We start from the raw sequence: 15502 nt of genomic DNA, 5'->3' as shown, positions 1-15502 counted from the left end.
CTGACAGAGTTAGGGTCAATTACAGTTGTCCAGGCGTAGAGATAAAGGTGGTTCAGATCAGGTGGTTAGAGAGGTGGTGAAAAGTGGTTAGACTCAGGATATATTTTGAAGGGAGAGTCCAAAAGTCAATATTTTGAAGGGAGACTCAGGATATATTTTGAAGGGAGAGTTAACAAGATTTTGCCGCCACTTTGAATGTGAGGTGAAAGGGAAAGATAGAAGTAAACAATGATTCTAGGTTTTTGGCCTGTGTGACTGAAAGAATGGAATTGCCATTTTCTGAAATGAGGAATAAATATCAAGAGAAGAGCACAAAATCAGGAATTTAGTTTTGTTTATAGGAGTTGGATAAATGAAATTTGAATTTAAAAAAAGGTCTGGGATGAAGATACACAAGTTGGGAGTCATCAGCATATACATTATTTAAAGTCATGAGCCTGAATGAGATCATCTGGGCATGTAAATAAAGAAAAGGGTCTTAGAGTTAAGCCCAGGCATACCCCAATCTCCAATGTTCAAGGATTGAGGAGACCAGAGGGAGAGCCAGTGAAGTAGAGAAACTGGGACTCTGGAAACCAAGTAAAGAATGTTCCAGGAAAGGAGTGATCAGCTGTGTCAAATGCTGCTGGTAGAACACTAAGATAAAGACCGAGAAATGATCATTGAATTTGGCAATGGGGAGGTCATTGGTGACCTTGAGGAACTGTTTTGGTGGAGTGGTGGTAGGGAAAGGCTGACTGGTGAGGGCTTAAGAGAAAATAATAAAAGAGGAAATGTAGACCTCAAATATAGATTAACTTTTTACAGGTGATTATTTTTTAAAGTAAAACAGAGAAATGAAATGGGAGCTGAAGAAGGATATGAAGTGAATGGAAACATTTTAAAAATGATGTTTATAAGGCCGAGACGGGCCGATCACGAGGTCAGGAGATCAAGACCATCCTGGCTAACATGGTGAAACCCCGTCTCTACTGAAAATACAAAAAATTAGCCGGGTGTGGTGGCGGGTGCCTGTAGTCCCAGCTACTCGGGAGGCTGAGGCAGGAGAATGGCGTGAACCCAGGAGGTGGAGCTTGCAGTGATCTGAGATCGCGCCACTGCACTCCAGCCTGGGGGACAGAGTGAGACTCCATCTCAAAAAAAAAAAAAAATGATGTTTATATGCTGATGAAAGTGATTGAGTAAAGAAGGGAAAAATTAATTATATAGGAGAAAGAGAATGTGGACAGTTGTTGGGAGCATGTTTTTTTTTTTTTTTTTTTAGACGGAGTCTTTCTCTGTCGCCCAGGCTGGAGTGCAGTGGTGTGATCTTGGCTCATTGCAACCTCCGCCTCCTGGTTCAAGGGATTCTCATGCCTCAGCCGCCCCAGTAGCTGGGATTACAGGCACATGCCACCACGCCTGGCTAATTTTTGTATTTTTAGTAGAGACGGGGTTTCACCATATTGGCCAGGCTGGTCTCGAACTCCTGACCTTGTGATCCGCCTGCCTTGGCCTTGCAAAGTGCTGGTATTACAGGCATGAGCCAATGTGCCTGGCCTGGAGCATGTATTCTTTTATGAGTGGTCCTTCTTCTGTGGCACTGTACACAGTGCTAAGGGAAGACTTTTCTGTCTTTCCTTCTACACTCCCAGATTCTCACTGGGCTAGGTGTCCCTTTTATAAGCTCCCATTTAACTCTATGCTGTTATTGTTGCCTCTACACTTACCCCTTTCAAAGTATGACCCCTTGTACTTAAAAACAGACCTTTTTAGGTTTAGCTGTGTCTTGATCCAAAGAACCACACTTACCAGAGTATGTTAGTTTTAGAGTCATCTAGGAGCTCTAATACCAAAACCACACCTTTTGGTAATCTTGGACTGTAACAGAAGGCAAGAATTATAATAGGATCTCACAAACCTTCTCCCACCCACCATGATGAGCTATTTGTAGATCCTTAGTGGCTCTTAAGTATTCTCCCAAGTGTTGAGTTGTGAGTAGCCTGCACATAATGGCGTTCAATACTGAGAATAGCTACTGAGCTCTGAGCATCCATCCTTTTTCTCACCATTGGCATTCCTGGTGGCACAGTGGCTTCTATCACTCTCTCTGGCTTGCCTCAGCTTTGATTCTGTCCATTCAATTCTCATTTCCGCCTTGTCTGTCACAGGGTTAGGCTTATGGTAATGAAGAAATGCTCTGTCCTTAGCCAGAGATTGGTGTAAGTTAAAAGATGCTGTGAGCGGTAAAACAAACAACATTTAGGCAGATATTAGTTATTATTATTATCTTCAGAGCTCAAGGTTTATATTTCTGTCTGTATTTTTAAGGTTTAGATCAGAGTTTTAAAATTAGGGCCATAACCTTTTTTGTTTTTTGAGACGGAGTTTCGCTCTTGTTGCCGAGGCTGGAGTGCAATGGTGCAATATTGGCTCACTGCAAACTCTGCCTCCCAGGTTCAAGTGATTCTCCTGCCTCAGCCTCCCAAGTAGCTGGGACTACAGGCACGTGCCACCACGCCCGGCTAATTTTTGTATTCTTTAGTGGAGATGGGGTTTTACCATGTTGGCCAGGCTGGTCTCGATGTCCTGACCGTGGGTGATCTGCCTGCGTTGGCCTCCCGAAGTGCTGGGATTACAGGCATGAGCCACCATGCCCGGGCAAGGGCCAGAACCTTGAAGCCACTTGCTAGGGTGTAGAATGGAGTGGAGGCTGTGGTGAAACTGTCTAAAGTGCTATGCATGTGTGCCTAGGTGCATTCATCCACCCACTCATACAAATATTTGTAAACGCTTGCTATGTTTTAAGATGTGTTTAGGGGAGTTTGTGCTGCTCATTTTTTAAAGAGCGGGAACTCTTTGGTAGTTACAATATTAAAAGGATAGACATCCACTCTGAGTAGTTCTGGATCATTTCTGGAGTTCTTTTTTCAAATATGTCTAAGTAAAACACATCATGTCAAAATACCAGGCTGAGCTGCACACTTGCAGTGAGACAGGATGGAAGACCGAGGATTCCACCAGGTCAGGACGCATCTTTGTTACCTTTGCAGAGGTTCTCTAGCACCTCTAGATCTCTGCATGATCTAGTTGGAAAACTCCTCCTCTAGACTATGACAAAGTTAGAAAAAAAAAAAGTGATTCCCTAGGCTTTCCTGTCATAAAAATTGAGAGGCAGACGTTTTTCTTTTAAATGAGTTTTCTGTTTTAGCAAATAGAAGCTATTATTTATAGCTTAGTTAAATGTTTTAAATCGCCAAACCTCTGTACCTCTTTCCTATAGAGATTAGTTCATGGAGGGAGTTATGAAAAAACATCAGTTAATGATAATGATATAGTGGACTTTCAGGAGATGAGAAACTTATTTTGAGTACCCACTGCTAGGTAGAAGTTTGACCTTTGCATGTACTTCCAGACATACTACAGAAAGGATGGTGGTGTATGCCATCAGCCTTGTGGTTTATAAATATTAGTGATGTGGTCTGAATGCTTTAATAAAAACAAATGAATCAAAGGGGTAGGTCTGTCTTTATTGTTTGGGATTAAAAAAATAATAATCATACATTCATATATTCTTTTCATACTTTAAGAAACAAAAAGGCAATACTGCTAAATTATAATTTTATTGTACATTTAAAATGCAGATTTTAAAAATTCAAATTGTGCTTTTTAGTAACTAATAATTTAAGAACTCTTTCTGATCTTCCCCTACTTTTCCAACCTTCTTTTCTTGCCTAATGTTAGGAAAACCAAATTGAAGATGCCTGCATTTTGAACAGGTTGAACTTGTGGCCTTGGCTATAATTGTCACTTCATAATCTATTTTTGATTTTAATCTTATTATTATAACTTTCTTTTTACAGACTGGTGAATTTTCAGCTCGTTTCCTTTTGAAGTTGCCCGTGGATTTCAGCAATATCCCCACATACCTTCTCAAGGTAAAAATATATGATTATCAGTATGAGAATATAAGTGAGCTTTTTAAGTAATTATTTAACTCAATATTTGTATGACTGGTTTGTCAGCATTTTGTTCAGATGATGAATTCTATTAAAAATATTTCTTACATGAAGTTCCATTGAGCTGTTTTGCTACCTAAAAGCTAAAATAGTAACTATGAAAGTCATTTAGAAGTGAGTTTTCCATATTAAAATAAAATTATTATAAGTGAATTAAACTTTGGGAAAAATCGCTTTTATTTAATAATGTTACTGGAATGAAAGACTCTCATATAAATTACCTAATATGCAATATTAGTCGCCACTCCATTCTACAAACACCCTAGCAAGTGCCTTCGAGGTTCTGGCCCTTGGCCGGGCGCGGTGGCTCATGCCTGTAATCCCAGCTTTTTGGGAGGCTGAAGTGGGCGGATCACCTGAGGTCAGGAGTTTGAGACCAGCCTGGCCAACATGGTGAAACCCTGTCTCTACTAAAAAAAATAGACAAAAATTAGCCGGGCATGGTGGCAGGCTCCTATAATCCCAGCTACTCGGGAGACTGAGGCAGGAGAATCGCTTGAACCTGGGTGGCAGAGGTTGCAGTGACCCAAGATCGAGCCACTGCACTCCAGCCTGGGTGATAGAGTGAGACTCCATCTCAAAAAACAAAAACAACAGATAAAAAACAAACAAACAAAAAGATTTGGCTGGCCTCCCTCTGTGCTGTATTTGTACTTGTGGTTCTTTAATTGCAATCTAGTGTAAGAAAAATTTCTACCTTCCTAATTTGATGTTGTTCAGAGAATTAATGGTATTCATAACTGCCTAGAGAAAAGACAGAATCTTTGTACAAGTTTGCTTGCATATTATACTAATCAATAAATAATATTAGATATTAATTTTTATAATGGTTATAAGTATGACTTAGTAGAATATAAACTATAAACCATAGAAAAGGTTAGGGAATTTTTTTTTAATACATTCCATCTTTTTTTTTTTTGGAAACATGGTCTTGCTCTGTCACCCAAGCTGGAGTGTAGTGGTGTGACCATAGCTCACCCCAAGCTCAAGTGATCCTCCCACCTCAGCTTTCTGAGTAACTGGGACTACAGGCGTGCACCACTGTGCCAAGCTAATTTTTTATTTTTTGTAGAGAAGGGGTCTCAGTGGTCCTCCCACCTCACCCTCCCAAAATGTTGGGATTATAGGTGTGAGCCACTGTTCCTGGTCTATACAGTCCATCTAAAGAGGAAAATTATTTTCTTTTTCTCTAAGTAAAACATAGGATTTTTGTACTTCATTAAACTTTCGTTTTTAGTTTCCAGTTGACTAGTTCTCCATTTTGTACCCAAGAGTTGTAAAGTCCAAATAAGAATGGAAATCATCAATTTCTATCAGTTTCTCTACAATCCTGTAGTGGAAAATATATATATTAGATTTGTGATAACCAAGCATAATTAATTTGATTTTGGCAATTACTGTGCTCTATTAGACTAGTAAGCAGTCTTCTAAGAAACCCTTATAGCATATACTCAGGACCTCCTCCATGTATTCCAGTTAAAACTCTCTTTCAGCTCATTTAGAGGCAAGTTCAACAGCATATGAAAGTACCTGATTTATATAATCCACAATTTACAGTTACAGTGCTTTGTTTTAATTTACTGTGCCTTATCAGTTTCAGCAGTCTTCCTGTTTATTTGAAATTGATGTTGCCTCTGCTCATATTCTTGAAGGGTCAAAGGAAAAAAATGTTTGTTGGCTCATAATCTCTTATTTTTCTCTTCAGCATCAAATTATCATATTTTTATTTTAAGAATTCTAACTTTATATGCTGTTCTTATTTTCCTTGCCAGTCAGTTAAGAGAAAGGTGGAATCTATTTGCCAAAACAGTAATGTTGTTTAACCCCTGCATTACTGTGAAATGATGTCTCTTCTATAGATAAAATATCTACATTGCAACACTAATGTCCTTCTGGATCTTTAAAGTTCATGCAAAAAGAGTAAAACAACAATGACCAAAAAGGAGAAACTCTTGTGTAACACAAAGCAACAGCCAAAAAAACAGAAACAGAAACCTACCAGCACACCAGAAGCAATCCAGAATACTTGTTGAGGGTTTTAATATCTACATTCCTAAAGTTGTTGTAACATGTGGTTATGCTCTTCAAAGGAAGTTTGCCTTAGGAGCTGCTTTACATATTATTTGCATTTGGATGCTCCTCATCTAATTACTAGGCCTATAATTGATAGTCTAACTACAAAAATAAACTTCCTGAATTCCTAGGGTTAGGATACTCTTCACCAGCATCAATATAGTTTTACCTTATCATTTCAAATAAATAAAAGGGAAGGTAGAACTTGAAAATATTGAGTAGTATGGAGTTTGACTGCATACCCTATTGATTTGCTACAGTGACATTTCATTACACTGTGATGAGGCCATCATTCACTCATAAGTTCATATTACCAGGTGTGCCTGTTTTACCCACTAATAGAATTATTTTATGTTAAAATGAAAACGCCATTCAATATTCAGTGATATGATTTCCCTTAATATTGTATTGTAAACATATGTGGTTCTTACAGGGGATAGAGTGAATTTATTCTGAAGATGAAGTCTGATTTCAGGGTCTGAATTTCACTTTTGGTTGAGGTTAATCAAAGGGTCAGATGAATCACTAACATAAACACGAAAAATATTTCTGTATTTATTAGGATTCTCATTTTGCAGGTGGTTGAAATCCAGCATGAGCTCATGTAGACCAGATGAGAAATTTCATACAAATCCTCTTCTTCTGTGGTCTGTATAGCAGGAAACAGTCCATACTTAGTACTCTACAGATCAGGCGTAGACCAACTGTCTTATGTCTGTTCCACTGGGCTCAGTTGTGTACCCCTGAACTTCTCAACTGGTGTGTTTATGGGGAGAAATCGTGGTCCCCAGCATAAAGAGGAGATTACAGAAATGATCAAAGTGCAAGTATTCTCTACAGTTACTGAACCAAAGAAAGATGGTTTTATAATTACATACTTTCTCTTAACAAACAGCTAGTCATTAGATGCTGCTGCTCTTAATTTTCTTAGAGTGTGGTGAAAAGTGCTGTATGTGTATTCCTGTCTTTATTTTTGTCCTGAGAATTAGTGAACTTAACAATATGATGCTAAGAAGGCTGTGTTTTTGTTTTTGCTTCTGTTTTCTGTAAAACCATACTCCATAGAAAAGTAGCTAAAGAAAAGGTTTGAATTGTCTACTAACATATTTATTCTCTGAACAAGAAGCTTAGAAACTAAGAATACAGTATTTTGGGGGATAGGAGAGGCTTACTTGTAAATATGATGTGTGTTTGAATTGGTCACTTAAAATAGTAAGCCAGTTTTATACAGAATACAGTGAAGTTAAATCCTAGAGCTAGGAATCCCTTCAGTAGCATCATACAAAAATATGGAGGCAAATTGTTTTATCCCACTGAACTGGAGGGTTAAATAGCAACTATTTCCTGCTGATAGTGGATATGGCAAATATAACCGTGCAAAGAAAATCAACATTAACTTTTTTTTGTTGGGTAAGAAAAGACCATATTGTTTATGTAGGCTAAATTGTTGGAGTATCTCTAAACTAGAAATCAGTGAGCCCTAGCCCAGGTTAGAAGTAAGGCTATAACCAATTGACTATGACTGAAGTACTTGGACTTTTATTGGCATTATTTAATATCACACACTGAGCCCATTCATCCTGATGGATTGCATGTAGAAATTTAGTTCTACTGTGGAATCCGAATCATGACACTACAGCGAAATTAATTGAGTGTGAAAAAGCTAAAATAGGTTGTTTATACAAGAGATGAAGTTCTCATCCTTCTTCTGAAGTCACTGTGGCTGTACTGATCAGTCAGGGCACAATCAGTGCACAGCCCAGGTCACTCTGCCAAACAGAGGCAGAAAGCAGGAATTCAGTTCAGGGTGTCTAGACTTGTTCAGGAGCCTAGGATAGGCAGAGAGTTGTGAATATGTAACTATGCAATGGTCTAAGCAGATCACTAACATGGAAGAGAGCATCTAGGTGTGCTGAGATTATCTGATGTAGGAGCAGCCTCCTCAGCCTGACATTGGCCAGCCGGTTACCTACTTATAGTCATTCTGCTTTCTAACCAAACCTAGTAGCAAATGCAGATATTCACAGAGCCAGGCAAGTACTGAAAAGGAGTGAATCTGACTTGATACAATACAATAGGAAATGGTAGGGACTGGAGTGAACTAGCATGTACGTGCTTCATCTAAAGGCAGCAGCTGCTATACAGCTACAGAGTTGTTTTCCATTTGATAATTTGGGACTGGTGTTGCCAGATATCCAGATGTTATTAAAAAGGAGCCCAGAATCTCAGGGCTTCTTGTTGATGTTGTTGTTAATATGAAAAACTACTATCTTTTAAGTAATAGCAATGATAAATATTGTTTACAAACACTGTGCAAGAACACTTCTATGTCGTAGCCATGGCCTGTGGGTTAATTTGTGACCCTTGCTCTAAAACCTAACTGTCTTGTACCAGGTGGGTGGCAGAAGGCTTTTCTTCACTTTCCTTGATTTATACTATACAGTGTGGTATTCAGGGAGATCTTACTATGACCCAGTGGGTAACAGGAGAACCTTGAACTGCAGTGCCACTCAATATCCTGAGCCGCTTATCACAACTGCAACAGAGTGGCCAGAATGAGTTTGGCTTGGTTTTTGAGTGCGGTACTGTGCAGAACACCTAAGTACTGATTTTGCCATAAAATGATACTGGGATTAGACAAACAACAAAAAAGAAATTCAAGCATAATCATTGTCCTCAGAGACCTTATAATATAATTGATAAGTTAACATTTACTGATAAATAGTTAAGTGTTAACTTGTACGCTACCTGCCCAGTAAGCTTTTAAAAAGAATAAGATTGTTATGGATTGGAATGATTAGGTCATAAAATCTTTATGACCAAGTTTGGGCATTAGCTAGACCTCTAAGTGGCATAGCTTTTCAAGGCTGGAGGGGAGGAGGAACAGATCAGGGATGGATGATCATGCAGTCAGTGGTGGGACTGTGTGGACATACTTGATTTGGGAAGTAGGTAGTAATCTAGGTTGCAAGAGAAATTTCCTGCAAGAGACTACTGAGAGGTAAAACCAGGAAAAAAAGTTGGAAAGATACTGAATGCTGGGAGATTGATTTTAGACTTCATTTAGCAGGTAGTCTTAATCCCCTTATAACTGGGTTATCATGGTAAGAGCTATTTCCTTGGCCCCATTCTCTTCAGTTCCCAATCTTCCTGCAGTGTTACTGTTAGTCTCCTGTAACGTTTCTCAAAATGAGTAGTACTTACTTGTTGGATGCTGCTTCTAGAGCCCATTCTCCCATGCAGTGCTGTTTTACACAGCTTCCCAAAATGTGCGTTTAATCTCAGAAAGGCAGCTATCCGCAGTGTCCTGCCAGTGCTGTGAGAATTCCCAGTGCTGTCATTTTGCTCATGCTCTTCTTTCTGGCTCTGAAATTCCTACTCTTTCATCTTTTTCTGGATAATTCACTTAATTGACATAAAAATAAGGAGAAGTCCAAAGAAATTCAATTACTTGCCCAAGACTGTGTTTATTTGGAGGTATTGACAGAATATCTTATTTTGATTATTGGCAGCTAGAATAAGAGAGGTGCTAAAAGGTCAAGGTGGAAAAGAAGCAGGATAATGAAACCAAAGTGAACCTTTTGAAGGAGGAAATTTTGCACACAACTGTGGAGAAGCCTGAATTTGGAGAATCCAGTGGAAGAGAATTGTCGTATATGTAGAAGGACAACAGGAGCTCAGAGTCATAAAGGTCAAGTTGTGTTTTTTTTTTTTTTGAGATGGAGTTTTGCTCTTGTCGCCCAGGCTGGAGTGTAGTGGCTCCATCTCGGCTCACTGCAACCTCCGCCTCCCAGGTTCAGGCATTTCCTTTGCCTCAGCCTTCCGACTAGCTGGGATTACAGGCTCCTGCCACCAGGCCTGGCTAATTTTTTGTGTTTTTAATAGAGAGGGGATTTTGCCACATTGGGCAGGCTGGTCTTGAACTTCTGACCTCAGGTGATCCACCCACCTTGGCCTCCCAAGGTTCTGGGATTACAGGCATGAGCCACCATGCCTGGCCAAGTCAGGGTTTTAAAATGTTCATGATGAAGGAAATACTCAAATGCCATTGAAAGAATTGGAACAAAGAAGAAAAGCATTTGAATTTGTGAGGATGATAGGGATGGTGAGAGTAGAGAGAACACTTTAAGTAGGATGACCAGAATAGAGGCCAGATTGTTGGTGTTCATGAGGATATGAATGATTAGAAAATGTACTCAGTGGGTATCTGACAAAATGAATTTTGGAAATGGGATGGAAACTTGAAGAACTGAAATGATCAAGTGAAACTATTAAGAAGAAACAACTGAAATGATAGCATACTAGCCAAAATAATCATAGAGAAGGTTTTTTTTTGTTTTTTGTTTTTTTTCAATAGACAGAGTCTTGCTCTGTCACCCAGGCTGGAGCGTAGTGGCACGATCTCGGCTCACTGCCACCTCCGCCTCTGGGATTCAGGCAATTCTCATACCTCAGCTTCCCCAGTAGCTGGGATTACAGGCATGTGCCACCATGCCTGGCTAATTTTTGTATTTTTAGTAGAGATGGGGTTTCGTCATGTTGGCCAGGCTGGTCTCGAACTCCTGACCTCAAATGATCTGCCTGCCTGGGTCTCCCAAAGTGCTGAGATTATAGGTGTGAGCCACCACACCCGGCCATAATCATAGAGAAGGTTTCTTAAGAAGTTGTTTTAATTCGTGATATGCTTAAATATGATCATTATATCAATGTTCTTTCCTGGAAAAGTTTAAAGGAAATTTTGCCTGGAAAAGCCCATTTCAAGTGGTGCTGTCATTCTTTTATATTGTTAGGAGAAATAGGTAATGGCATGAGTGTTAAAAAACAAAGTGTGTGTATGACAGTCACATTTTGTGACTTGCCATTAAAGATTGAATAAGTTGGCAGAGTTTTGAAATTTCTCATTCTTCTCATCTGCCCTTAGGAACAGGGGAAGATTTTGCATTCCCTGTACCCAGAAGAACATTAGACTGATTAACGTTACTGGAATTTTTTTGTGGATGAATTCTTGCATTGTCTTTTACTATTTGGAAATGCTTGAAGCCCATTTAGCATTACATGTTTGCTAGAAAGGAAACTGATAATTTCCCCCCAGATATTCTCTTTATTTAAAATCCAGCAAGCTTGTTAGGGTGGTATGTATTGATTATAATTCTTTTTCAGCACATGTAAGATAGAAACATTGAAAAGCCTTTGATTCTGATAAGAATATATAAATTCAAAGGCTGACCTTACAAGTTTTTCTCTAAACCACAGATTAAATAACTCCTCTGAATTTGAGACTTTTTAGTTCAGGGAATTTTTTTGAAATCAGTAAAGTCACACTTAATAGTCAGCTTTTAGAGAGAAAGACTGCTTTAACACACTCTTGTAAAATCTAGCTTTAAAGCAAAATAGTCGTCTGGTACTTGAAGGACCATAAAGAATTCACACAGAACCGTCATCTTCTTATCTTAAAGGAAATAATTTCTGTCTAATCAAATAGGAGTGGGCATACTTTTCTAAAAGTAGGAAGGAGTACTGGGAAGATAGTGCCATAAAAGTAGGGTGCTGTTTACTCCTGTAATAAGACGATTTATCCTTGCTAAAGTTGAGCCAAAATTTGCATTTGAGACTTAATCACAAAGAAAGCAGTGAGATGGTCTGAACACTTACACTGCAGGGAATCTGTCTCTTTCTTTATTAAGCAGTGGACCCATGGCTGCGCTCAGTACCTCGTCCTTGTTCCACCTCCCTTCTCTAGAGAGCAGACAGGACTTAGGGAAAAATACACTCTAGTTCAGGGTCCAGCAGGCTCCTCTAAAGGGCAAGATAGTAAAATTTTAGACTTGTGTGCCATATGGTCTCTGTCACAACTACTCAACTCTGCTTTCATAGCATGAAAGCAGCTACAGACAATATGTAAATGAATGAGTGTGGCTGAGTTCCAATAAAACTTTATTTTCATGTTTGAGATGATGGATATGCTAATTACCCTGATCTGATCACTATACATTATGTGTATAGAAACATCACTATGTTTTTCATGAATATGTACAGTTATTATTTGTCAATTAAAAAATATGAATTTCTAAAAACAAAAACAAAACAACATTTATTTTTAAAGTAAAGGATAAACCATTTTTTTTTATCCAGCCCAGGCATTGGGCTGGATTTGGCCCATAGGCACTAGTTTGCCGATCCCTTTTCTAGATGATGGAGGGGAGTGTTTCTTCACAAAGACACCTGGTGCATCATAAATAGATAAGTAAAGGGATTTGGCTCAGTGAGTGTCCGTGGTTTTTATACCATGGTCTCTGTTTATGTTTGATTAGTACCTTCAACTCTGTTGAAGTCTCCCTTCTTCTCTTTCTCCCCCTACCCTTTTTTTTAACCTTCCTTCTTTTATTCCATCTTCTCTCTTATTTTAAATCATCTGTTAGTAACATAAAATTTACTGAATTATCTTCCAAGTCTTAGTTTCCCAAACTGTTAAAATGAGGTTAGCTATTATATGATCTGAAATTTTATACCCACCTTCCCCCAAATTTATACGTTGAAATCCTAATCCCCAAGGTGATGGTGTTAGGAGTTAGGACCTTTGGAGGTGATTCAGTTATGAGGGTGGAGCCCTGGTGAATGGGATTAATACCCTTATGAAAGAAGCCCTAGAGGGCTAACAGGCCTGAGGACACAGTGAGAAGGCACCATCTGTGAACTAGGAAACAGGCCCTCACCAGACACCACAGTTGCTGCTACCTTGATCATGGACTTTCTAGCTTCCAGTACTGTAAGAAACAACTCTCTGTTTTTTACACAGTTTATAGTATTTTGTTAGCTACACAGTTTATAGTGTTTTGTTATGGCAACTGGAACTGACTAAGATAGCTATGCTTACCACACAGGATTGTTGGGACTATTAATGAGATAATAAATATGATGGTACTTAATACACTTCTGAGCTTGGTGCAGGTGCAGAATAGAAATGGTTTTGATTTCATTAAGTCATTTAATTTGTATTTCAAAGTATTGAATTTACTGTGGAACTAAGCACTATTCACAATAGCAAAAACATGGAATCAACTTAAATGCCCATCAGTGGTAGACTGGATGAAAAAAATGTGGTATGTATGCACAAGTGAATACTGTACAGCCATTAAAACAATGAGATCATGTCTTTTGCAACAACAGCGATGGAGCTGGAGGTCATTATCCTAAGGAAACTAACACAGGAACAGAATACCAAATACTGCATGTTCTAACTCATAAGTGAGAGCTGAACTTTGAGTATATGTGGATACAAAAAAGGGAGCAATAGCCACCAAGGCCTACCCTAGGGTGGAGGGTGAGAGGAGGGTGAGGATCAAAAAACTACCTGTCAAGTACTATGGTTATTACCTGGGTAACAAAATAATCTGTATACCAAACCCTGTGGCTTGCAATACACCTGTATAACAAACCTGCACATGTACCCCTGAACCTAAAATAAAAGTTAAAAAAAAGAAAAAATTTCATTGAAATTATGACAAAGTTATGTTTACTACTTAATTTTTCCTCTCTTCTGATTTCCCTTATGTAGAATTCAAAACTTAAATTTTTACTTGCCTTAAGTTTCCAAATATGATTTATGGTAATTCTGACAATGGTATATATATTTTCTTAGTAAAAATGAAGAAGTCACAGGTAGTTTCTTGGAAAAAAGAAGTTACAGGTAGTTTCTTGGAATGTAGATTGGGGTAACCCATTATGGAAAACACAATGGAGGTTTCTAAAGAAATTAAAAATAGAACTACCAGTAATGCCTCTTCTGGGCATATAACCAAAGGAAATGAAATCACCACCTCATAAAGATCTCTGCACAGCCATGTTCATTGCAGCTTTAGTCACAAGAGCCAACATATGGAAACAACCTAATTGTTCAACAGTGGTTGAATGGATAAGGAAACTGTGGTACATATGCATTTTGAAATATTATTCAGTCCTAAAAAAGAATGAGATCTTGCCATTTGCCACAACATGGGTGAGCCTGGAGGATATGATGCTAAGTGGAATAAGCCAGACACAGAAAGAAAAGTATTGCATGATCTCGCTTGTATGTAGAATCTTAAAAAAAATTTCAAATATATGCGGAGAACAATACAGAGGTTACCATGGGTTGGGGGTGGTGGTGAGTGGCGAAGGGGGGATGTAGGATACATCTTCTGTGTACATCAGAGGGTACGAAGAGCACCTGTGTAGGATGAACAAGTCTAGCACTCTAATGTGCAACAGGACTACAGGTTATAAAATTGTACCGTATATGGAATTCATGCTAAATGAGTAGATTTCAGCTGCTCTGGCCATAAAAACAACCACCAAAAAATGGGTAACTATGTGAGATGATGGATGTATTAATTTCCTTCACTGTAGTAACCTTTTTATTGTCTGTATATATCCCATAACATCAGGTTGTATGCCTTAAATATACACAATAAAATTTATTTTTTAAAAAGAGAGCCTTCCTCTTTTGGCTTTCTTTTATTGTTTTACAGTTTATTTAAAATTTTTTTTTATGATGTGCTTCTTTCTTTTTTTCAAAATTTCTATTTTAGAATGTAGGTGTATCTCAAATGATTATCAGTTGACCTGCTTTGCTACCCTGTCCCCATTTATAGTGATTGTCATTTAAGTACAGTCTATTCTTCTACAGGACATGCTTTAATAACATGAATTAGTTCGTTCACAATTGGCAAATAGTAGAAGCCTGTCAGTATAATACAAAAGCAGCTATGGCTTACAGTTGACTTTTTCTCTAGCACATTAATTATTTTGACCACTAAATACAGCAACTAAATGCAAAGTACACTAATACAGATGAACATAGCAAGCTTTGGAGGCATACTGTATTATTTATTGTATCACTTATTACTGGGAATATAGCATCTTAAATACATTAATATTTTACTGAAATTACTTTGGTTTTTGTCAGTGCTGTGCTTACAAAGTTGTGCAGGCCTTAAGTGGTCTGTATTTTCCTCATAAGTCTCTTATTTTTAGTATGTAATTTACTAGAATGCAATTTTTTAAGGAATGCATATATCATATTATAGCAGCAACACTTGTATTTTAAAACTTATAGGCTAGGCATTCTTAGTCCTTTACACTTTCCAAATATGTCACAGGTTTTTAAATCCTTCTCCATCTTCATACTTCTCTTTAGGGAGTGTTCCAGATTGCCAGCATCTCTCTTAAACTGTGGTACCCAAAAATAAGCACAAAACTCCAGGGAGGGTTGATCAGGTCAGTATTTATTAAGACTCTAAGCATCAACATTAATTAGTACTTCTTGAGTTTGTAGAAGACCATACTTCCTTGTCTTACTAATCCAGTTTTAAGCAGTTGGTTTTTCTAAGCCAATGTGTAGACTTAATCCCTTCATATCAGCTTTTTGGATTTGCCCTATTTTCTTCAGTCCG

At 38.2% G+C, this 15502-nt stretch overlaps 1 protein-coding gene across 10 annotated transcripts in view; it reads left to right on the top strand.

Moving 5' to 3' along the window:
- Window positions 1-15502, top strand: part of BABAM2 (BRISC and BRCA1 A complex member 2) — a 453662-nt gene that overhangs the window by 156154 nt on the left and 282006 nt on the right. For all 10 annotated transcript variants that reach the window (XM_057301324.1, XM_063594645.1, XM_003827124.5 and 7 more), the window contains one exon: window positions 3843-3917. In XM_057301324.1, the coding sequence (XP_057157307.1) occupies window positions 3843-3917 (75 nt within the window). The remainder of the gene's footprint in view (window positions 1-3842; window positions 3918-15502) is intronic.

This window comes from Pan paniscus, chromosome 12, assembly GCF_029289425.2.
Source record: "Pan paniscus chromosome 12, NHGRI_mPanPan1-v2.0_pri, whole genome shotgun sequence".
Taxonomy (NCBI): Eukaryota; Metazoa; Chordata; class Mammalia; order Primates; family Hominidae; genus Pan; species Pan paniscus.
This window is presented reverse-complemented; position numbering and strand designations above follow the sequence as displayed.